We start from the raw sequence: 23,562 nt of genomic DNA on the forward strand, positions 1-23,562 counted from the left end.
TCATGTAGTGAGAGTGAGTGCAGTGATGAAGATTACGAGAGAGATCAGAGCAGTTATGAAATCTAGGGAAATAACAGTAAGAGAAGCAGCAAGAATGACCAGATCAGGGCAATGAATAAAGTAGCGATGAAGATCAAGGCACTGTCCAGACAGCAGCAGATGAACTGATGAGGAAAAAAATTATGGCAGTGGGCAAATAATGTCAAGATACTGTGCTAAAGGATAAAGATCTCCATTGCAATAAATAGACTGTTTATCTTTATAACACAACAGAAGATAATGAATACATAAAGAAAGCTGAGTATAAAATGAAAACGTAAGTAATATAGTTAGCACCACCTAATGCACAGAGGATACTAGGAGAAAGCACCTCAGAAATAACCTAGAAAATCTAACCCACAGTCCATTTTATTTAACTCGTTTATATCACTAAATGTGACATTTTGAAAGAAATTCTGTGTATGTGCCTGTTAAACCAAATGGTGCTTCCTCTGCTTGTTTGGAAGATTGTGGATAAATGTACAGTGAGAATTTACGGTTAATTATTGATGTATTTTGGTCAATGACAAACACCATTGAAAAACATGATTGTGGTCATTAGAGAGAGGCTTTCATTTTCTAATAATTGTGTGTGATACAAGCATCATACCAACCAAATGCCATTTCCATGTTTGTAGAAAAAGACAAATAGAAAAATATCATTCCATCCCATTACAAACACTATCCTTTGTTGATGCATTGTTAAATCCATATTTTACTAAAAGAAAGAGATATATTATAAACACTGGTTTCAGTGTACATCAGGAAAATACATTTTCAGAGGTTTGTGTTTTCTCAGTTACCAGTACAGAAATGACATCAAGACGCTGCAGACATTATTCCCATATTTAAATATAAGAGGATTTAACCTTTACTGCATCTACCATGTTTCAGAGGTGGAGCAATATGCATCTTTGCACATGCTTCCTGTGCAGTGCATGATAATGCTACAGTAAAGCTACTGTGATTTTTTTATTCTGTTGAAAAGAACAAAAAAAAACATGAGGTTTAAGACAGATCAGATTATAAAATATGTGGAGAACACAGATTGGGGAATAAAAGTACTCCATTGAGTGGATATAGGTTGCATCCATAAATTCTCTTTGTATGTTTGCACTCAGAGCTGTGAGATTATTCTGTGCAGTGTAAAATGGCACAGTAGGAAACATGTCGTGAAATATTCAGCAAGACATTCCCATAATTATAAAGTGCTATCTGGATATAGGAAACAGTAGATACCACATCAGCTACTGTTGCTAGCTAGTATGATATATCCATGTGTCTGCTGTATTAGAAAGCTATTCAGTTGTTAGCCTCTGGAAGTTTATTAACTTGATTCAATTTTTTGAGGTTGTAAATACATAAAATCCCAAAGTTTCATTTGCAGTTATGTAAACAAAATGTTACAGCAACATTAACTGTAACTGACAAACAAGCAGATTGAAGTGGGACCGTGTATAGGTTTGATCATGTGACTGCGAGTCATGGAAGCTGGCTGAGGCTCATGGGAGTTTGGGATTGCATCACTGGTAGACACAGACATGACAGTAACCTGATTCTGAAACATAAAGTTAGCTTGCTTGCTTGTTGTCCATCGTAATCCAATGATGATGTCCACTTCTGTCTTCTAAGGCTGGATTCTGAGATGGCTAAACAATCCAATCCTAGAGCCACAGGTTCTTTTACATGTATTGCACGCATAAGTGGTAGTCCTGGATTGCTTATGCTGTCTCTCTGCAGTCCTGTCCTCCTCCAGCATGCGACTCCCATCAAGGGTGAGCAGCTGATGTAACTACTATGAAGTAACTACCGAAAAACACTCAGATCTAGGGCATATTAAAAATGTGGCTTACCCAGTGTAGCTGATGTTGGGTGTTCATGGCCTCAGTACATCCGCAGTAGGTCAGTACGAGTCATACGGTCACACCATGTGCATCCTACAATACGCTGCAGGCATCAAGGTGCTCAAGGAGCTTCATATGACATCCATAGGTGACGAAACATAACCATGGTGTGTATGTGGAGATTCTTGTGCTGAAAGCCTGAACAACAAAGTCTCTTGAAAGCAGTGGATGCTTGATTAATGCTCATGTATTTGAATGTAGGAACTACTGTGAGTTGTTTATAGTTCATTTTGAAGACTGGCCGTGTGTGTGGTGTTCCAGAGCGCCACTGGCAGATCACCTCTGTTTTGGTGGTGTGAGCAGAGCCCTATCCTAACATTAAGTAAACCTATCACTGACAGACGCCTTTCCTTAGTTCTACCATATACAAAAACTTATAAGAAATAAGGTCTGGTAAAAGAGTAGTCTTATCACCAAACCAGCAGCTATAACCTCAACCTTATCTGCTGCAAAGAGACCCTCATAAACTGAAAATGTACCGTCATCGAATCACTGTGAAGAGTAATTCCTGGTTCTCTTGTTTTGAGGTATTGGTAAGTGTTCGATCTAAATGATGAAGGATGTGTCATCTTCAATTCAATCAGGCCATTTAGCTTAACTTGTAAAGATTATAATTTTGCTGAATTGTCCTAAAACCCATTGCCGTTCTTATGTCATTTAATGTTAAATCTATGTCCAGAAACGCATGTCCCTCTCGACATTAGTACTTGATAGTAATGTACCTGAATGATTTGGCGTTAACAGAGACCCCTCTTAAAAGCATTTTGACATATAATTAGGTGTAGAGGTCTTGGGAAAGACTCAGAACTGGTGTTTGAGTCCTATGATGATCATTGTTCCTGTGAAATTCCTTTAAAGTTTATGAAGGATTTGGTTTTTCTGGAAAAACAATTACAGGCAGGATTGCTTTGGCTGATTAACACAAAGTGCTTCAAACTGTTTTCTTGCAAAATACTGGTCTTATTTTGAATGAGTTAGTCTTGTGTTGAATAGATTTTTAAATGGTTGTGATTTATCATAAAAAAACATGATTCATGAGTTACAGTCGTCCAGACCCAGCAGCCTAAAAAGGCAGGAAAAAGAGCATGTTAACCATTTCCAGTTTAAGCAGCATGGGGAAGGGTGTAATAATATAACCAGCTTAGTAGTTGGGAACTGCTGCAATCACAATGAGGTCATTTTAGGTGACTCTGCAATAATATGCAGTAAGCAGTATTAAAAAAAAAACAGTACATTGTCAATCCTTGAACAAATGGGTTGTCTAATGTGTACATCGCTGCCATTTATTTAATTTATGTATTTAATCACTTTTTAGGTCAAATTATTTTTTCTCTTGGCCCTAAACTGAAAGTGGAGTTTTTGACCATTTGCCATTTGCGTATTTTTGAGTAATAACTCGTACTGTTATTAAATTGTGGCGCTTCTATGCAAAATTCATAAAGGTTTCCAGGTATGGTACTATAATCAGAGTAAACATTATTGGATATGGTGGCAGTGTCATGTTGTGTAGGGATGATAAAGTCGTTATACTGTATATCACACAATCCTAGAATGAGTTGTTTTCCATTCTGAGTGCCTAAAGCACAGTGTTTTCGCTAGGTGTAGCATTGAATAAATGTGTAAGCAGGATATTCGGTTTCCCAAACCTTATACATCAATATTATTATTTTGTTGGATGTTGAGCCGGAATGCTGGATTTAATTTTTATCAAGGTCACAAAAATGTGTATTCATACCCATTGTATTTACTTGTAGCAAAAGGTTAGGCCCATTGGTGGAGGAAGGAGGTATAAAGAAAGGGAGGAAGTATAAAGAAAATGTAGAAGACAACATTTCATTTGGGATACTTTTGGAAGTGTGTGCATGTGTGTTTGTGCATTCTTTTCTAATGTATATTATACTCAAATAATTAGTAAAAACTTTATTGAAAAACATAGCTGGCTTGATCATACACAGAATAAGCCTTCCTCTGTGTTGTTAATTTTGCAGCGGTTGTAGGAGGAGCTTGTCTCTTGTGCCACTGAGTTAAAGATAACTTATTATGAACTGTGATTTCATACAGTCACAGAGCGGAGAGACTCACTGCTGTAAGCATGTCTACGCCAATACATATGAAACTTGTCAAATGCACTACTGAAAACATTTGTGCTACAAAACTGAGCACCTGTTTTTAGAGATCATGATCCTGTGCAATTGTTTTTTTCTGCATTTGTTTGCAAATCTTGCAAAAAAAAATGTCTAACCACAAGATCTCTAAAAGATTAAAAAAAAAAACCCTCATGTTTCATGCTAATTTAGATGAACCATGAAAAGGTGTATAACTCTCCTAATCTCTGCAATTGTATCTATCTATCTATCTATCTATCTATCTTAAGAAGAGGAATAAATGATTTAGCAGACATTTTCCACTACACTACACTGACTCAGGACAAACTTCTGCCCACCACCGTTTTTCTGGAGTTATCTGAAAAAGAGCTTTCCAGCTGTCAGCGCTCACTGACTTTTCCTGTTTACTCATCCAGCAGAATACAGCTGCCGCTCTCCAGGGTTCTCGTGTATCAAAGTGTATGTCTGTCAGGATTTCTGCATAAAACATGTATACACACTTTTCTATGCACAGTATGTGATTTATTCTATTAGTTCTTCTTGTGCGGGAGGATGTGCCTATACATGCCTAAACACACTTCTGGCTATGCATATGCAGGAGACCCTAGTGATTGAACAGTGCTATCATGGGGAAATTGATTAAAAAGAGCTTCCATCCCACTTATTGTCAGTCATATCGGCATAATTAACAGATTATCCTATTTACTAATTTCGGCGCTCACAACAAGGTGCAGACAAGTGAAATGAAATGTAAAGTAAAATCGTATAAAAGGCGTATATAAATATTGATTGGAATGAAGCCTTACTTGAAGATTTGGGACACACATCTTAGCACTAATTCTTTCACCTCTAATTCCTAACCCTTAGCTATTGGAACAACGACTTACAAGTTTCCATTTGTCTGGCCAAATGTTGTTTATGACATGGTTCACACGTTCAACATTATGCACAGACGAGTTTAATTTAGTAGGTGAGCTCATCTGGCCATGGCTAGTCTACGAAAAATCAGAGGAATTAATGTGTCTTCATGTGACACATGTCTGTGCTGTCTCCACAGTATGACTCCAGTGTTTCCTCAGAGCATTAATTCAGCTGTAGTTGAAGAATCCACCACACTGCACAGTTTTGTTTTCCCTGCTTGCTTAATACAACTGCATTTAGGTTTATAGGATTTTTAACAAGCAAGAGTAGCGCTGATGCATTGCACACAATTAAAGTTACAGAAAAGCTACTACTGCTAATGCAGTCACTCATTCTAATCTTAGTCATTCTTCACGTTTCATCCGAGTTGTTTTCTGTGGATTCTTATAAATTGCATGCTGGCTAACGAACTGCTTGGTCTTTTGATTTAGTTGTTTTTTTAAGTTTATGAGAAGCAAGCTGAAAAGCAATCATGCTATAAGAAAATGAGAAGAATAACAGAAACCTGACGCTCCATCAAAATTCACCTGTCTTCCACCCCCTGATTTATTTATTTATTTATTTTAAGGAAAAATGTCACATGAAACTGTAGGAGAGGTATACAGAGACACTGATATTTATTTCAAATTCTATTTAAATAAACTTTTATTTATATAGCACTTTTAACAGTAGACATTGTCACAAAGCAGCTTTACAGAAATCAGGATGTAGATTTAGATCCTCAGTGAACAAGCCAGAGGCGACAGTGGTTAGAAGAAAACTCCCTGAGACGATATGAGGAAGAAACCTTGAGAGGAACCAGACTCAAAGGAAACCCATCCTCTTCTGTGTGGCACCAGATAGTGTGATTATAAATTTCAGTCCAGCTCCTAATGCTTTTGATATTAAGCATCACTTGCACTCATTTTATATCCTTTTTCCTGTAGTGGGACTCAGGGTCATTTATACTTGAGGCTGATATTACAAAAGTTAAAAGTTAAAACTCTAATGATGCTTATACTCAAGTTCCTATTAATACAATTAGCACAACTTGACTCTATAGTATACAATTATAGAAGAGAAATTTATAATTACACGATCCGGTGTCACTTAGATGAGGATGGGTTCCCTTTTGAGTCTGGTTCCTCTCAAGGTTTCTTCCTCTTGTCGCCTTCGGGAGTTTTTCCTTGCCACCATCACTCTTCCTTGCTCCCAGGGATAAATTTAAATTAAAATTTTATATCCAGCTCTGGGATCTGAGAACGTGCTGCCCTCCATGGAGGGATCACAGCAGTCAGTTCATTGAGAGCTATCCTATGTTATAAATGTAGAAAAGAGGGTCACAATATGAACAGATGAGAAGAAAGCCACTCATATTAAGAAAGTCAAGACAGTCTTCTCAAAAAAAGGTGGCCAAGATTTGCTTGGGAAATTTGAGAAACCCATCTGTAATTGTTAGAACAGTTCACTCATGCTTTAAGCCTAGTGCACACTAGTATGTGTGTACTGAATTACTGGACACTGCTGAAAGAGCATGATTGTCAGTCAATCACAAACAGCTGCTAAGTATTTGTATGATTATTGTAATTAGTTTTATGAGGTTTAATGTCTACGTTTGTATGTGTGAAGTTTCTTCAGAGTAATCAGGGCAAAATGTTCTTTAAGTTTCAGATATAAGCATCCTGGGAGCAGTGGCATTTTACATTCAGAAAGATCTGTTGGGTCTGTTGGTTCTCTTTCGTAACTCAATTCACTTTGTACACTGTATGGGCAAATGTTTGTGGACATCTGACCCACATATGTGGTTCTTCCCCAAGCTGTCGCCACAAAGTTGGAAGCACACAGTTGCCTAGAATGTCTTTGTGTGCTGTAACATTACAGCCTTGGCAAACCATGTCTTCATGGAGCTCACTTTGTGCACAGGGGCTTCACTGGAGCTAAGAGGCTCAAACCTGTTCCCGGCAGCACCACTGTGCACAAAGCGAGCTCCATGAAGACATGGTGTGTTAAGGTTGGTGTGGAAGAACTTGAGTGTCCTGCACAGAGCCCTGACCTCAACACCACTGAACACCTTTGGTATTTTTGCTGTATTTTTGTTATTCACATGAGGAGTTACTGGTTGTCTGTTATGCTTCTTAACAATTGTAAGCATAAGGGATAAGTCAGGTTTCACTGTTTTCTCCTGAAAACAAGTGGAAGAGCTTTTCTCACATGATTTTCCATCAAGGATCAATGATGAGAATTGTTGGAGACGTTGGTGCAGATGTTGGCGTGAAAGTCCCAGAATGCAGGACATACACTACAATGTAGTGAGGGCAGAAAATTGGCTCAGCTAGTTAGTGAACTACAAGAAGATGAGTGTGATGGCGTTGATGGCAGTGTTAGCATGAAAGTTGAATCTTTGGAAGCTGATATGTTTGAGCAGAGTGTACAGATGAAGAAGTGAAATAGTTGGACAGACTAAAGGACTAAAGCACTGCTGCATCGCTCACTTTAGGTACAGATAAAGCCAGGGCTAAATCCCACTGGCACCACTGTTAACAGGTAGTTCAACTGCATTGTGGGTAATGCAGGAAACCATTAACCAAAGTGAAAACAGACCAACCTGTTCATAAAAGAATTTGAAACTAAAAAAAGTAAATTTTATTACAAAATTTATCTTGGATGCTGTTGAAGATTACGGTAATCATTAAGATTGATATGAAAATCTAGGGTGGATTTGTCCTTTAAATAGTTTTCCCATAAAGAGTTTTTCTTATGCAGATCAACATGTATTGCGGAAACATCAGACACTCAGTTTGTGAGTTTTCAGTAATTAATTTTGTGCCTCCACACAATGTTTAACTTTTGTAAATGTTTTTTGTAAATCACAGAATAATTTAAATCAGTGTTCAGTCTTTTCCAACTGCATTGGCTTTGAGAAAAAGGGGCATGTTTTTTCCATTTCTTTCGCTTTTCTTTCTTTTTTAGATTTGTTATCTGGAATTTACTCTCTCTGTCCTCCTTTCCATGGAATTCATGACTCATTATCTCCAGTGGGATAAAATGTAAAGTGTCAGTTTTGCATGAACTAGAAATTTTAGTAACAAAGACATTATTCTTAGTTATTCTGGTATTGTTAATACTATAATATTCTACCATACTACACCAAAAGATTTTTACCTAAAATATATATAATTTCTGCCAAAAAAATATAGTAGGAGGTATTCCTAGCAGTATATGACTAGCAGCAGACTCACTGAAACTGGACAGTTGAAGATTGAAAAAAAAAACAAAAAAACAAAATACAAGTTAAAAACAAAAACTATAGACTGCATGAAAATCACACAAGATCAGCAGTTTCTGAAATACTCAAACCAGGCAGGCTGGCACCAACAAACATGCCACGCTTACGTTTCAGAAATGCAATCGAAGTTACACAGATTACATTTTTTTCTCTCATTCTGATGTTTGATATCAACATTAACTGAAGCTCTTGACCTTTTTCTGCATAATTTTATGCATTCCTCTGCTCTTTTCCTGACTTACTGATAATTGAATGAATGTACCTCTGCACGGGTGTTCCTATTAAAGTGGCTGGTGATGTATATGTATGTATATTATTTAATAAAATTTTCTGTCTCTGATTTATTAATTATTTAAATTGTGGCGTAATGGTTAGAGAGTCGGACTTGCAACCTGAAGGTTGTGGGTTTGAGTCTCAGGTCCGGCAGGGATTGTAGGTGGAGGAGTGAATGAGCAGCGCTCTCTCCCACCCTCAATACCATGACTGAGGCTATGTTTACACAACGACGACGTAGTCAAAAACAGAGAAGTTTTTTTCTTGTGTTTTCAAAAAATTTCACGTATACACGACGTTTTCAAAACGATTCGCGTTTACACATATCCGTGAACTGTATTACATACACCAGGCCAGTAGTTGTTCACGCTTGCCTTTACAATAGACACGCACTACGCACGCGCATGACGTCATCGTATTCAAAGATTCCCATATTCGGTGTTTACATGGAGACGATAATGGCGGCGTTTTTTTCAAAAACTTGCACTTTGAAATATGCGTTTTCAAAAATATACGTTTTCAGTCCTCAAAACGCCGTTGTCGTGTAAATGAACAGGCAAAACGCATAAAAACGTAAACAGCCCCTGAGGCGAGACCCTTGAGCAAGGCACCGAACCCCCAACTGCTCCCCGGGCACCGCAGCAAAAAAGGCTGCCCGCTGCTCCGGGTGTGTGTTCACGGTGTGTGTGTATTCACTACTGTGTATGTGCACTTGGATGGGTTAAATGCAGAGCATAAATTCTGAGTATGGGTCACCTTACTTGGCCACACGTCACTTCACTTAGACAGGTACACTGTCCAGCTCAGTGTTAGATCACTTGCTTGTGTGATTTCTAGAAAATGAGGTTTTTTTTTCTATAAAATGAGTTTTTTTTTTAACAGTGAAATGTAACTTCCTAAGGGTCTGAGGATTTTCCAAGACCATATGTTGCCAGCCCAGCATCTATTTTTTCTAAATTTGCAAGCAGTAACTTTTATAATTGCTGATCAGAGTCCATTTAGTTATATAAAATATGATCTGCCTGATCTATCCTGATGCCCTACTTCTGGTTGGAGTTCTCATTGGTTGAGATCGTTCGCTGCTGCTGGGGGTGGCCCCATATGGATCAATGGCCTGAAGATCATTGGGAGTGCTGGGGATGGTGCCACCTGGGGGCCGTGGAGATGGCTTGGGGATCTCATATGGGGAGCTGTACTGTGATGGCTTGGGACTGCGATTGCTGTGGTGGCTTTGGGGCTGCAGTTGCCACGAGCAGCTTAGTACTCAGGTCTCCATCAGTGGACAGTGGATAGGTTCAACAAACCGGACTTCATGTGAAAACTGTAATGAATTTACTGGTTGCATAATTGCACTATTAGTCCATGTAGTACACAGTTATAGAAGGGATTTGTGCATTGTCCATTATCACCCAGATGAGGATGGGATCCCTTTTGAGTCTGGTTCCTCTCAAGGTTTCTTCCTCATGTCGTCTCAGGGAGTTTTTCTTTGCCACCGTCGCCTCTGGCTTGCTCATTAGGGATAAGTTCAATTAGATATGATTTGAATGTATTTATTTCTGTAGAGCTGCTTTGTGACAATGTCCATTGTTAAAAGTGCTATACAGATAAAATTGAATTGAATAAATTGAATTGAATAAAAAATGTGTATAAAATTTATATAAATGAATGAACCAGAGAAGACAAACAACAAACAGGGAGCCCCGTATGCATTTGTCTTTGTTATGAGGGTTTACACTTGCGTGTCACCTGAAGAACAGTTCTCAGTGCAATATAAGAGTTCTTACTTATGTATTGCACTAATGCACAAGCATCTAGGTCACTCTTTTCAGACACAGTGGTGGCTCAGTGGTTAAAGGCTCAGGGTTACTGATCAGAAGGGCAAGGTTCAAGCCCCAGCATTGCCAAGCTGCCATTGTGGGACCCTTGAGCAAGGCCCTTAACTCTCTATACTCCAGGGCCACTGCATCATGGCTGACTCTGCACTCTGACCCCAGCTTCCTAACAAGCTGGGATATGCAGAGAAAGAATTTCACTTTAATGTGTATGTGACAAATAGAGGCTGATTCTTATGCACAAAGTACAACTTGTTCTGCCCGCACTTTGATAAACTAAACTCCTGATCTTGGGAAGAATGTGAGATAGGAGTTGACAATATAGGCAGAGCATTTAATATTCCAAACCACAACATGAAAAGAAAAGAGCAAAATATAACTCGTGCAGTAAAATATTTAATCAATCCTTAGTTATTAAAGTTATTGACTGACTTTCATTGTGTCTTTGCATCACTGCATTGTGTAGGGAGAAGGGAGAATAGAGAGACGTGGTTGCTGAAATTTCAAGTAGGACTTTTGACTTGGGTGGGGTGGTAGGTTGATTCAGGTAATTTTTGCCTGGGTCCTGTGGCATTTTACACCTAAATTAACTAAAGTCAACATGCTAAATTTAAACTAGTACTGAATGTGAACCAGACCATACATAGGGTTCAGTGGCTACCATTCAGTGGTGATCTCAAGCCCAGCAGTATACAGTAGAAGGCCTGTTTTCCAGGCCTGTTTCCACTCTGTGTTTTTTCCCCAGTCCTGTCTCCACTTGCTGACCCTAATAAAAGAGGTTGTGTGTGACGTTAGCTAAATTCCTCCCACATTACTTTAGATCCATAGACTAGTGTGTCTCCAGCGGTAAGAGAGCAGGGAAAAAATAAAAGAACAAGTGTTTCACAGAGGGGAGGTCCAAGGAAAGAGATGACATCATAGCTAGGCTTCCTACAAGCTGTGGGTGTTTCCTGAAGCACATGTGTGTGCCATGTTTCTGGGGCCAGTTTAAAGTGGTGGTAAAAACAATAGTAGATCCAACTTCCTCTCTCATTTACTACAGGAGAGTGAAAAGGAAATAAGCAGTATATTAAAAACTAAGAATCTCAGGCATGGATTACACTGTATGAATATAGTTTGTGTGAATGCCGTTGTGCCAGAGGAAGAATAGCTAATGATTAGAGAATAGCTAAAGAACCATGCTGAGCTGCTTACCACAGAAGTGGACAATTTAAACACTGAAAGAGATTTCTGAGTTCTGAGCTTGTATACAAGTATGGAAACAAACTTATTTACAAAAGGGAAGATGATAACTCCAAAATTAGGATGTTTTCAAGATCTCTCACAAACTAGATACCTACAAACCTTTTACACGTTGACCCATTTCAAGATTTCTGGATGTTATATATATTTTTTAGCAATTACAACATACATGGAATAAATAGGCCTGCATAGAGTTATTGACTTATTATTTCAGTTTTAATGTAATATTTTTCATATTTTTATATTGTTAACAAATTAACTCCCCAGTGTTATTCATGAACAATTTCCTGTAGTATGACCCCAACCGATCCAGAAAGCTTCTCAGAGCACATCACAGCACTGCTGAATACACTTGAAAAAAAGGGCAACTTCCTGTATCCTGCAATAATTCTCTTATAAGCTGTGCTTCCTAAAAGGTCTAGCCATGCCACCTGGGATCTCTACTGGCTGTTATTTATAACCTCAAGCTCTACTGTTTATAATATAGAGTCTCTCTATAATTAGTCTAAATGTAATCTTTTAAGGTGGTCAGTGTGTAACAGAATATGTTCCAAAAAGCATATGGTGACCTTCAGGGACACGGGAAGGCGGTTTACTTTGGGGGACCTGGAATTTTAAGCAGCATACATGTGGCATGAGCTATGACATCACATCCAGATGATTTTTCAAATAATGTTTCTGTTAACAGAGAAGGTGTGTTTACAATAATTTTACCGTGGCATGGTTGAATTCTTGAATCAGAAGGTGTTGTTATATTATACAACAAGCATAAAATTGTTGATAAGTTGATGGTTTCTTTCTTATGTTAGAGCTCTAAGCTCGGAGATGCTTTTCTGATGAGTCTCATGGACATTCTGTAACATTAAATGTAACTATGAACAGTTAAAATGCATGATGTGTCATTCATTAATAAATGTAACCAGAGGTGCAGCATCTGCAACACCATCAGAACCCCTACTTCCCAAGTTCCTGGTGAACTTATTTGTTACAGTAATCATGATATAATCCACCCCCCCCCCCCCCCCTTTTTTAAACAATATTTACCGGATGTCCACTAAAAAACCAGGGAAATAAAACTTGGCCTTGGCTAAAGCTCACAAAGTAGGCATAATAATATTACCAGGTTGTAGTCAGGAACTGCAGCAGCAATAATTTTCTTCAGCCTAAATCAAGTATTTTTGATTATATAATTGCTAAGTTGAACATACATTGATTGATTTAAAATACCTGTGCAAGTCATTCCAGACTCATATGTGAGTTGGCTCATCTCCTGTTTTAATGAGGAGTGCTCAAGACTGCTGTTTTGGTGTGTTTGTAAATGATAACTCATACTCGACTTGTGTACTCAAATGATAAATTACAGAGCTCCGGTTTATGGTTAATGTTCTGGCAAAGGGCAGCATGGCAGCTTCCTCGCTGGAGTATTGAGCACCTAGAGTACAAGTTCTTTTTCAAACTGATTCAGAGGATAGTACATGTTCAAAAGGTACCTACTGCAGTAAATGCTATTTTAAATAAGAATTCATTCATATTAACTTGTTTATATTATCTTTGTATTGATTTGTTCTTTTTGTTTTGAATTGTTTGAATTTTGATTTTAATCTGTAATCTGTAAAAACTATGGGCGTCTCATCCATTGAATAATTTTTCTTTTTTTTTTTTATAGGGCACTGCTTGCATAACTCAACTGAGTACCACACTCAAAACTTTTCTGCTATGGGCTCCCAGTCCCAGTTTTAGGCTTTGATACAGTTGGGTCTATAAGTATTTGTACAGTGACACAATTTTCATAATTTTGCCTCTGTACACAACCACAATGGATTTTTTAGATGTTTTCTAGCAAAATCTAATCTAGCCTTTCTGTTCTTGTGTGTTTCCGGTGGTTTGCATCTTGAGGTAAACCAACTGTATTTACATTCATAAAGGTGTCTCTTGATTGTAGACTTTGACAATGATACTTTTACCTCCTGGAGAGTGTTCTTGACTTGGCTTGATGTTGTGAAGGGGTTTTTCTTCACAAAGGAAGGAATTGTGCAATCATCCACTTTAGTTGTCTTCTGTGGTCTTCCAGGCCTTTTGGTGTTGCTGAACTCGCCAGTGAATTCCTTCTTTTTAAGAATGTTGATTTGGCCACTCCTAAAGTTTCTGCTATCTCTCTGATAGGCCTGTTTTTTTTCAACCTAATGATGGCCTCTTTCACTTGCATCAACACCTCTTTGGACTGTATATTGAGAGTTCCCATGAACAGCTATCAAATGCAAATTTATTGCTTGGAATCAACTCCAGACCTTTTATCTCCTTAATTTGTCATGAAATAATGAGGAAACAGACCACACCTGGCCTTGAAACTGCTTATCAGTCAACTGTCCTATTACTTTGGAGCCTGTGAAAATAGAAAAAATGGCTGTAATTCCTAAACGGTTAATGCAATATTTTTGTTAAACCCCTTGGATTAAACCTGAAAGTCTACATTTCAATCACATCCTCCCTGCTTCATTTCAAATCCACTGTGATGGTGTACAGAGGCACAATTACGAAAATTGTGTCACTTTTTGTAAAAAATACTTATGGACCTGACTGTACCTAAAAATTGACATGGGTTATGAGAAATGTCTCTACATCAACATTTGGAAGGAAGACAATATTGGCCATGCACTCTGTCCTCATTTTCAGCCCAGTGGTCTGTTTCTGTGACAGACAAATGTTGCACAGGAATGCAGTCAACTTGGGGTCACATTTTAACATTTCACAGGAAGCCCACTCTTTTCCCCAGTGCAAAAACAGCACTTTGTCACAAAAGATGAGAGGCATGTGACATTATTAGACTGTAGATTACAATTCCAGCAACAAATGGTCCAGTCATTTTGGATATTGTGTTCTGGGTTAATCTCCATTGCAGGATGTGTGTTTGTGCTTGTTGAGGGTTTGCCAGTGTAGGCTTGTTTATTATGTGTGATTGTTCCACAGCACAATCACTGTCTATCTCTGGAATGTAAATGGTGAGTTCAGGCCCTTGTTGAAGCTTGAAATCTCTTCTGATAATGACATGGTTATAATCTGGCAAACTCTATGTTTAAATAAAAAAAAATTGTTCATTCCTCCATCTGGTAAAGCAATATTTAAACTGCTGCAGAATTTAAATGGTTAAATTTAAAAGTTAACTGCTTTTAACTGCTAGAATCAGATGTGGTCTTCTGCTGTTATAGCCCATCCACCCCAAGTTTCAGCGTGTTGTGTGTTCTGAGATGCTTTTCTGCTGACTATGGTTGTAAAAAGTGGTTATTTGATTTATGATAGTCTTCTTGTCAGCTCAAAGTCTGGCCATTCTCCTCTAAGCTCTCTTGTCAGCAAGGCATTCCCACTCACAGGACAGCCACTCATTGGATGTTTTTTGTTTTTTTTGCTCCATTCTGAGCAAGAGAAGCTTAGAGACTATTATCAGTGAAAATCCCAGGAGATTAGCAGTATCTGAAACACTCAAACCAGACCATCTGTCACCTACAAACATGCCACAATCAAATTCATTTAGATCTTTTTTTTTTCCTATTTTGATGTTTGATGTTAATATTAACTAAAGCTCTTGGCTCTTGAGTGGCTGACTGGATAATTTCATGAGCAGGCATACAGGTGTTCCTATTAAAGTTAGTGTAGATGCAGTCCCTTCGGAAAGTGGTACGGCAAGGCCAATTCTGTGAGGAAAACCCCCCAAAAAAGCAGTCAGTGACATTACAAACAACCTCCACAGGGCAGGGGTGAAAGTATCACAATTGACTGTTCGAAGAAGACTTCAAGAGCAGAAATATAGAGACACTCGTTATTGGAATTTGCAGAGAAATACAGAGATGAGCCACAAAAGGTCTGGAGCCAAGATTAACCTCTATCAAAGTGATGGAAAAGCCAAAGTGTGCAGAAAGAATTAGGATCTGCTTATGATTCACAATATACAAGCAGGGTGGAGGTAGTGTCATGGCATGGGCTTGCATGGCTGCTTCTGGAACTGGCTCACTAATCTTTATTGATGATGTAATTCATGATGGTAGCAGCAGAATGAAGTCAGAAGTCTACAAGATAAGGCAATGACCTAAAACACACTGCCAACACAACAAAGGACTTCAGTAGGGAAAAAAGTGGTAGAGACTGGTTTTAGACTGGCCAAGTCAATCACCAGACCTTAACCCAATTGAGCATGCATTTGACTGAAGGGAGAAACCCCCCAAAACAAACAATAACTGAAAGAAGCTGCAGTACAAGACTGGAAAAGCATCTCAAAAGTAGAATGCAACAGTTTGTTCTGTCATTTCATATTCATCTTTTGATCTCAAACCCACAAATCTTCAATATATGGCAAAAACAATACTTTGTACTTGTATTGCCATTCCAATACTTTCGGTGTTTTGCGGTGTTTGGGTCAAGATTTTTTTCTCAAAGACGTAATCAGCGACTTAATCAGTGCTTATGAAAAAAATTAACAGATTTGGGCAGCTTTATGTATGCTCACTTAGATATGGCCAAGTCGTGTCTGAGATCAGAGGCTGCCATGGTGGTAGATGAAAATGTTTAGCCAGAGAACCTCTGTGCTAAGCTAGCTAGCCATCTATCTTTACTAATATTAGCATTAAACATAATAGTTTAAATTATGATACATTTTGAAAGGCTTGTATACTGTTAAATAAATACATTTTGAGATTTTGACAGTGCTAGCTAGCTGTTTTACTGTTTACTTAACAGTTTAGCTAAGTTAGTGCTATTAGACCATTTGGGATGGCAACAGCATATTTCCAAAATGCATATTCATACACACTCAAAGTTCCTGCCATTTTATTGCGAGTACATAAATGTTCCTAGGACATCATTAGTGGTTTCTTTGGCATTAAATATATTAAACCGTTACTGATTCTACACCAATTACATGAAGAGTTTAAAATTTCAGGAGTATTTAAAAGAAAGTAAATCTCTAGATTTACAGAAAGTGTGGGGGGACCTTGAGGTGGTCTGTGTTTCATCAAGACAGAGGGGTATTAGCAAACAACCTCCCAGTTTGCTGTGTATTTATTTGGATTTGTTCCTCCAGTGCAGTTTGTTCACCCATTGCAGTTTAGAAGTGTCACTCTATAAATTGGAAGCCGTGTTGACTAAATAGTGTTGTGTACTACAGAAACATGTCCATTTCAGGACTCGCAAAAATAAAACAGGAATAATATTTTTGAGAGTTATCATCCCTCACTGTGGTTAGATCATTCCTTTTTATTTTCTTTTTTGTAAACATTTGATGATAATAATTTGCTTAAAAATAGAGCCAAACCACTGTACACCCAACAGTATGCCAGGAGTCATATACTATCCTGGTGGGCTTTCTACTTGTCAGCACTTTTCAATTCTGATACTGAAGTTGCTAATCTAACATCTCTTGTAGATTAATGGGGTAGCTGTGAATTCATTGTTTTCCAGATTCAAACGAAAGAATTTTGGCTATCAAAAGCTGGCTGTTTATTATTTGGTAATATATTTGGTAAATAATTATTTGGTAATATTCACCAGTCTGTACTAAACCTGCAACTTCTTTGTCTTTCTGTCAGCTTAAGCAGCTGGACAAAGCAGCAGCTGCTGCTCACACATATTTCCAGGCAAATCCTGAGCACATAGAGATAAACTTGGAGGCATTGCACGGCATGGAAGCGAAACACTTCATTGACCGAGAAGCCCGTCCACATCAGGCAAGTGACATTTGATTTCAGTGTTTCCATCGAAATTAACTTAGTACTTTAATCTAGATGACTGGATTGTGTTTTAAGTCTTTAAAGGGATGAAAACATGAACTTTAAGATCTTTAGGGCGCTTTCACGTATGCAGTGTTTTGTCTGCCTCTTGGTGCCGTTTAATTACACTGCAGTGGTCCTGTTCTGACCTGGCCTTTACATCCATCTTGGATCATCTGATAACAGGTGGACAGCGCTAAAAATAGATCTGAATGGGGTCAAATGAGTATTGTGATCTGTCTGGGCAGTTGCAAAGGGTGTAGTGTGAACAACAATGCGCCCAGTTGTGTCTCGGAGGTTCATGTTTTTCACTGAAATGAACTACATTAGAACTGCCAACCATGCTTTTGTTTGGTGCAAAGGTTGATTTTTTGGTGTGTTATATTAATTCAATCTGTATATTAAAACAGGCCACGGAATGTCTCTTATAATCGTAGCTGTTATTTATTATAATATACATAATAATCCAGATTAGAACCTCAGTAAAAGAAAGGATTAAAAGAAAAAAAGAAATGTTTCTGTCCCTCTGCAAGAGTTGTACTGCTTGTTGGGGTGAGAGTAGATCAAATTGTGTTTTGTGTTTTAGGCACTCTTTGTATAAGTCTTCTCTGGGGCAACTATCATATTACCAATTCAAATTCAGAATCTGATCTGTAATGTATACTGGCTTTTCTTTCAACCCTCTCATTTTCTTGGTGGCAAAAGAGAATCTGTCTACACAGACAGTCTTTAAGTGCCTACCATACAGCTGAGTCTGACACTTCTGTGGCTCTGTTAATGCTTAAGAAAAGTGACCTTCCTCTGTTAAAACAGTGTCTCAAACAGACTGCCAGTGTCTCGTGGAATTAGTTGAGTGTTAGGGGGCCATTGGTCAGACATGACCGTGCTTTGATATGCACAAGAATGAACCTGTGGTGTCAGTTTATCAGTAAAAATGTCAATCCGTGAATATGTGTGAAGTACACTAGAAAAGTGCGAGTATTCTCTGTTTGAGGAATGCAGAAAAATCCCATAAATCTGTTATGCCATACTCCTAATGGAAGTCTTTAATGTAAGAGGCAGATTTGCTTATTGCACTGGGTTTAGAGGATATGAGGTCCATTACTGGATCCAGCCAGCAGTTGAAGTCACCACCAAGTATGAGTGTGTGTGAGTTAAGACCAAGAAGAAGAGATAAAAAGTGTTGAAAGAATTTCTCTGTATTGGGGGATTTACATTGGAAAATGTTATTGAATAGTTTATCTGAAACAATTACAGTCAGGTCCATAAGTATTTGGACAGTGACACAATTTTCATAACTGTGCCTCTGTATACCATCACGATGGACTTGAAATGAAGCAATCAAGATGTGATTGAATTGTAGACTTTCAGGTTCATTTCATGCAGTTTAACAAAAATATTGCATTAACCGTTTAGGAATTATAGGCATTTTCACATGGAGTCCCTCCATTTTCACAGGCACAAAAATAATTGGACAAATTAGCATAATCATTAATATAAGGATTATTTTATTACTTGGATTCAAATCCTTTGTAGTCAATGACTGTCTGAATCTGGAACGTAGGGACATCACCAAATGCTGAGTTTCGTCCCTTGATATGCTTTGCCAGACCTTTACTGCAGCTGCCTTCAGTTGCTGCTTGTTTGTGGGTCTTTCTGCCTTCAGTTTTATCTTCAGTAAGTGAAGAGCATGCTCAAGTGGGTGGAGATCAGGGGAATGACTCAGCCATTTGAGAACAATTCATTTCTTTGCCCTAAGAAGCTCTTAAGTTGCTTTCGTGGTATGTTTTGGGTTATTTTTCATCTGTACTGTGAAGCACTGTCCTATCAGTTTTGCAGCATTTGACTGAGTCTGAGTAGAAAGTATAGCTCTATACACTTCAGACTTCATCCTGCTACCTCTATCAGCAGCCACCATCAATAAACACCAGGGACCTGGTTCCATTGGCAGCCATGCATGCCCATGCCATAACACTTCCTCCACCATGTTTGACAGATGATGTGGTATTTGGATCATGAGCCCTTCCTTTCCTTCTCCATACTCTTCTCTTCTCATCATTCTGGTACAAGTTAATCTTGGTTTCATCTGTCCAAAGAATCGTGTTCCAGAACTGGGCAGGCTTTTTTAGATGTTTTGTAGCAAAATCTAATCTAGCCTGTCTTGAATGTTACCAGCGGTTTGCATCTTGAGGTAAACCCTCTGTATTTATAGTCATAGACTTTCTAGACTTTGACAATGATATGTCTACCTCCTTGAGAGTGTTTTTGACTTGGCTAGATGTTGTGAAAGGGTTTTTCTTCACAAAGAAAGAATTCTGCAGTCACCCACTTTAGTTGTCTTCTGTGGTCTTCCAGGCCTTTTGGTGTTGCTGAGCTTGCCAGTGCATTCCTTCTTTTTAAGAATGTACTAAATTGTTGATTTGGCCACTCCTAAAGATTCTGCTATCTCTCTGATAGGTCTGTTTTGTTTTTTCAGCCTAATGATGGCCTCCTTCACTTGCATCGACACCTCTTTGGACCGCATATTGAGAGTTCCCATGAACAGCTACCAAATGCAAATTCAACACTTGAAGTCAACTCCAGACCTTTTATCTCCTTAATTTGTCATGAAATAATGAGAAAACAGGCCACATCTAGCCATTAAACTGCTTATCAGTCAATTGTCCAGTTACTTTGGAGCCTGTGAAAATGGAGGGACTCTGTAAAAAATGGCTGTAATTCCTAAACGGTTAATGCAATATTTTTGTTAAACCCCTTGAATTAAAGCTGAAAATCTACACTTCAATCAAATTTTGATTGCTTCATTTCAAATCCGTGGTGCACAGAAGCAAAATTATGAAAATTGTGTCACTGTCTAAATACTTATGGACCTGACTATATGTACCAACTATTTTTATCTGTTTGAGAAGGAATAAAAGGTATATTTTTTTATAAATGTCTTTGGTGAAAAGTAGCTAATGGCTACTTCTCTTGCCTTTGCCTGGAAGAAAGAATGAAAGAGCAGTCCCTCCCACCATTAGTGAATGTGAGAGTGGATAATGCAGTGTGCAACCCCAATTTTTTTAAAACTGTCTAATGCAAGAGGGAACCTTATTTCTTTTTACTGGATGGTTTAAATTCTTCACATTCTACCTCACAATTTTGACAGTACTACCCATTTTAGTTATATGAGCAGTGGGGGGTTTGATAGCCATTATAATTTTCTCTTACTAGTAAATTAGAAGTAGCATACTTACATAATAGATTCTTAGAAAATATGAAGTAACCTCAACAAACACATTTAACAACAAGAAACCAACACACATTTAACACCAATCAGTAAAGTCGTGTTAGCGGTTGCTACACCAGTCATCAGCTAAATCCTGATTGTGAGCCAGCCAGCTAGCCAGTCAAAGCTAGCCCTCCAGACCTTGGAAGGTTTTTAGTGTATTGCTTAGCCTCAATAACAGAAAGTACCTATTGCCTCTTCCCATTTGGCAGTGTAACATGAAGCCTTGCAGGATAGAGCTCTCGCTTGTAAAGTAGAGTCATGACATCCCGATATTTTACCCCATGGTTTGCTCCTCTGGAGTGTGGTCCTCATAGATACAAATCTGGCGGCCATGGTACTTGAGTTTCCCATGCTTGAGCACTTTTTTAATCAGCTGCTCATTTGTTTGATACTGGTGCAGTTGAATCAGAACAGGGTGCAGTTTCTCTCTGGGTCCAGGATTGTTAGTCATGGTCTGATGGACTCTGTCAACCTCCAGAGGAGATGGGAGTACCTGTTTTCCAAAGACCTTGGTGAGGAATGTGGATAAGCTCAGATGGTTGCACTCCTTTAGCTTGCAGCTTTTTGTTGCAGTCATTCAGGGAAGTGCACAAACCTTCCAGGTGCACTGGATTCAGAACGTATTCAGACCCTTTTACTTTTTGCACTTTATTGTGTTGTTGATTTTGAATGAATATAATTGCCATTTTTACCTATCAATCTACACTTAATCGTCTATAATGATGAAGTAAAAACATGTTTTTAGAGATTTTTTTGAAAATTAATTAAAAACAAAAAACTGAAATCTCTTATTCACAAAAGTATTCAGACCCTTTATTCAGTACTTTAATTTGACAGCAGTTACAGCTACAAGTCTTGTTGGATATGTCTCCACAAGCTTTGCACACTGGGGTTTGGCAGTTTGTCCCATTCTTCATGGCAGATCCTCTCAAGCTCCGTCACATTAGATGGCAAGCGTCTGTGACCTACCATCTTCAGGTCTCTTCTCAGATGTTCCATGGCTTTTAAGTCTGGGCTTTGGCTAAGTTAGTATTCACTACGGAGGAAGTTTTCTTCAAGGATGTTCCTGTATTTGGCTGCATTCATCCATCCTCAATTGTTACCAGCCTCCCTGTCCCTGCCGCTGACAAGCATTCCCATAGCATGATGCTGCCACCACCATGTTTAATTATGGGCTGGTATTAGTCAGGTGATGTGCAGGGCCTGTTTTTCCAAGGCCCATGTTTCTTGGATGCCCAATTTGGCCAGATGAAGCCCTCCACTGGCTTCCTGTAGCTGCCCGCATCAGATTTAAAACACTGATGCTCGCCTACAAAGCCAAAAACGGACCAGCACCCACTTATCTCAAAGCACTTATCACACCTCGAGTGCCACCACACTCCCTCCGATCCGCTAGCACTGCTCGACTGGTCCCACCATCTCTCAGGGTACAAGGAAGGCATGCATCGAGACTCTTCTCTGTTCTGGCACCAAGGTGGTGGAATGAACTTCCCCTAGATGTCCGAACAGCTGAGTCACTGGCAGTCTTCAAATGACGTCTAAAGACTTACCTCTTCATAAAATACTTAAATTAGCACTTTCACAAAAAAAAGCACCTCCCCAACAGAGTTTTGGACTGATGGTATTCCTAGTTTGTGACCTAGCGAGCCAATATCAGAATGTATTTTTGATAGACTTCAAAGCACTATTGTAAGTCGCTCTGGATAAGGGCATCTGCCAAATGCCATAAATGTAAATGTAAATGTAGATGACCAATTCTAGGAAAGTTCAAGGGTGTGCCAAGCTTTGTCCATTTCAAAATTATTGAGGGCACTGGTCCTGGAAACACTCAAAGCCTTAGAAATTGTTTTATAACCATGCCCTGATTTGTGCCTTGCCACAATTTGATTGGAGAGATCCACAGACAGTTCCTTGGACTTCATGGCTTGGTTTTTGTCCTGACAATGCAGTGTAAATTGTGGGCCCTTATAAACCCTGACGTGTGCCTTTCCAAACTATGTCCAATCAATTCAAATTGCAACAGGTGGACTACAGTTGAGTCCTAGGTATATCTCAAGGATAATTAAAGCAAACAGGATGCACCTGACCACAATTTGGGGTGCCACAGCAAAGGATCTGAATACTTTTGTGAATAAAGGATTTCCGTTTTTGATTTTTAATTTTAATTTTTGAACATCGCTAAAAATGTTTTCACCTCATCATTATGGGTGATTAAGTGTAGATTGATGGGTAAAAATGGCAATTATATCCATTCAGAATTAAATCCACAACACAATAAAATGTGCAACAAGTAAAGAGGTCCGAATGCTTTCTGAATACACTGTAGGTGACCCAATATGCTTTGCAGCAGTTTCAACTGGGAAGGTGTAGCCAAAGAGCACAAGGCAGAGGGTCAATTACAGCTCCTCAAAACCCGCCCGCCACTGCCATAATTTAAGCCCAGGGTGGTAGTGTCTTATGAAACTTGACTAGAATTGGTCAGTGTGTAACTGACATTGTCTCCATCTTCACCCTCTGGTGAGTTCTTGTGGCAGAGGACTATCATGCTGCCCCATGAGGAGGGGATTTGGGGTGACTGGGTCTAGATCAGCCACACTGGTAGAAACATAACCTAATGGCTTGCTATTAATAATCCCATCCACGTCTATGTGGACTGTATTGAGCACCCCTTAACTGATTTCCTTAAGTGAGTTATGGTAACTGCAAACCCTGATTTTCAAAGAACTGAGGAACCCAAGTAAAATCAAGGAGAAGGTTTAGAGAAATGGAGACAGGGAGGAATATTGTCAGGCAAAGAATAAGCTGAAGGAGGCCATCAACAAGGTAGCAAAAGACAATTACAACTGCCACCTGTAGAGACAGTTCAATAACAATGACTCTCAAACTGTCTGGTGCTCACCAACTACAAAAGGAGAAACAGCCAATTTCAACAGATTCTACTGCCGATTTGAACA

General features: G+C 38.8%; 1 protein-coding gene across 1 annotated transcript in view; it reads left to right on the top strand.

Annotated features, from left to right (window-relative positions):
* Nucleotides 1-23,562, top strand: part of p3h2 (prolyl 3-hydroxylase 2) — a 47,588-nt gene that overhangs the window by 4,024 nt on the left and 20,002 nt on the right. The window contains exon 2 of the mRNA XM_053238127.1: nucleotides 17,158-17,299. Coding sequence (XP_053094102.1) covers nucleotides 17,158-17,299 — 142 coding nt within the window. The remainder of the gene's footprint in view (nucleotides 1-17,157; nucleotides 17,300-23,562) is intronic.

This window comes from Pangasianodon hypophthalmus, chromosome 11 (genome assembly GCF_027358585.1).
Source record: "Pangasianodon hypophthalmus isolate fPanHyp1 chromosome 11, fPanHyp1.pri, whole genome shotgun sequence".
Classification (NCBI taxonomy): Eukaryota; Metazoa; Chordata; class Actinopteri; order Siluriformes; family Pangasiidae; genus Pangasianodon; species Pangasianodon hypophthalmus.